Genomic DNA, 1,117 nt, shown 5'->3' with positions numbered 1-1,117 from the left:
TTTCTGGTTCCTTCCTTCCTAGTTCTTGTTATTGCTCTTCACAAGATCCCCGAGACCTCCTTCCCCGCTCCCCCGCAGTTCCCCCATTTTTTCCCGAGGTGTATGTCAGCATTCCAATGGCCCCGTGTCCTAGCAATACTGTTTCCCAACAGTCACTAAGCCAGCGTACGGAATTGACCACACGCTTGATGGCTGTTACCAATCTCATGACTCCCAATTCTCAGCCCTTTTAAGCGCCTGGCCATTGGAAGATACCACTGCACAGCGATGAGTTACCAGGATCCTGTGGAATCAGAAATCAGCACCCTGACCAGCTTCGTTTTGGAGAAAGGGGAGAAAGACAAAAGCACAGGTGAAATAAGTCAACTGCTCATCTGCCTCTGCACCGCAGTCAAAGGCATCTCTTACACCCTGCGTAAAGCCGGAATGATCCCACTCTACCACCCTATAAGTGAAGGGACCAGAGAAATCAAGGAACTGGATGTCTACTCCAACAACCTGATTATTAACACGCTGAAGTCATCTTTTGCCACATGTGTCCTTGTGTCAGATGAAAACAGACATGCCATAATAATAGAACCGGAAAAAAGAGGGAAATTTGTGGTCTGCTTTGATCCTCTGGATGGGGCTGCTAACATTCACTGCCTTGCGCCCATCGGCAGTATTTTCGGCATCTATAGAAGGACTTCAACTGGTGAGCCTTCTCAGGATGATGCTCTGCAGCCTGGCCGAAATACTGTGGTCGCTGGCTATGCCCTATATGGCAGTGCCACAATGATGGTGGTTGCTATGGACTGTGGGGTCAACTGCTTTTTACTGGATTCAGATATTGGGGAATTCATTTTAGTCCATAAGAATGTCCAGATCCGAAACAAAGGGAACATCTACAGTATCAATGAAGGCTATACCAGGGACTTTGAGCCTGCTGTCTTAGAGTACCTCCAAGAGAAGAAATGCCCTCAGGACAATACAGCTCCCTATAATGCAAGGTACATCGGCTCCATGGTTGCAGATGTGCACAGGACCTTGGTGTATGGAGGAATTTTTATGTATCCAGCCAATGAAATGTGCCCCCAAGGAAAGTTGAGGCTCCTTTATGAATGCAACCCTTTAGCCT

The 1,117-nt window shown here is 47.7% G+C and overlaps 1 protein-coding gene across 1 annotated transcript; it reads left to right on the top strand.

The window, feature by feature from the left end:
* Positions 1–267: 267 nt before the first annotated feature.
* Positions 268–1,110, top strand: LOC123254954 (fructose-1,6-bisphosphatase 1-like; the record flags this gene model as incomplete). The annotated part of the gene is made up of 1 exon (XM_044683837.1): positions 268–1,110. A coding segment is annotated over exon 1 (843 nt), but the record flags the coding sequence as incomplete, so codon positions are not given.
* Positions 1,111–1,117: the final 7 nt, after the last annotated feature.

This window comes from Gracilinanus agilis, unplaced genomic scaffold (genome assembly GCF_016433145.1).
Source record: "Gracilinanus agilis isolate LMUSP501 unplaced genomic scaffold, AgileGrace unplaced_scaffold36340, whole genome shotgun sequence".
NCBI classification, from domain to species: domain Eukaryota; kingdom Metazoa; phylum Chordata; class Mammalia; order Didelphimorphia; family Didelphidae; genus Gracilinanus; species Gracilinanus agilis.
This window is presented reverse-complemented; position numbering and strand designations above follow the sequence as displayed.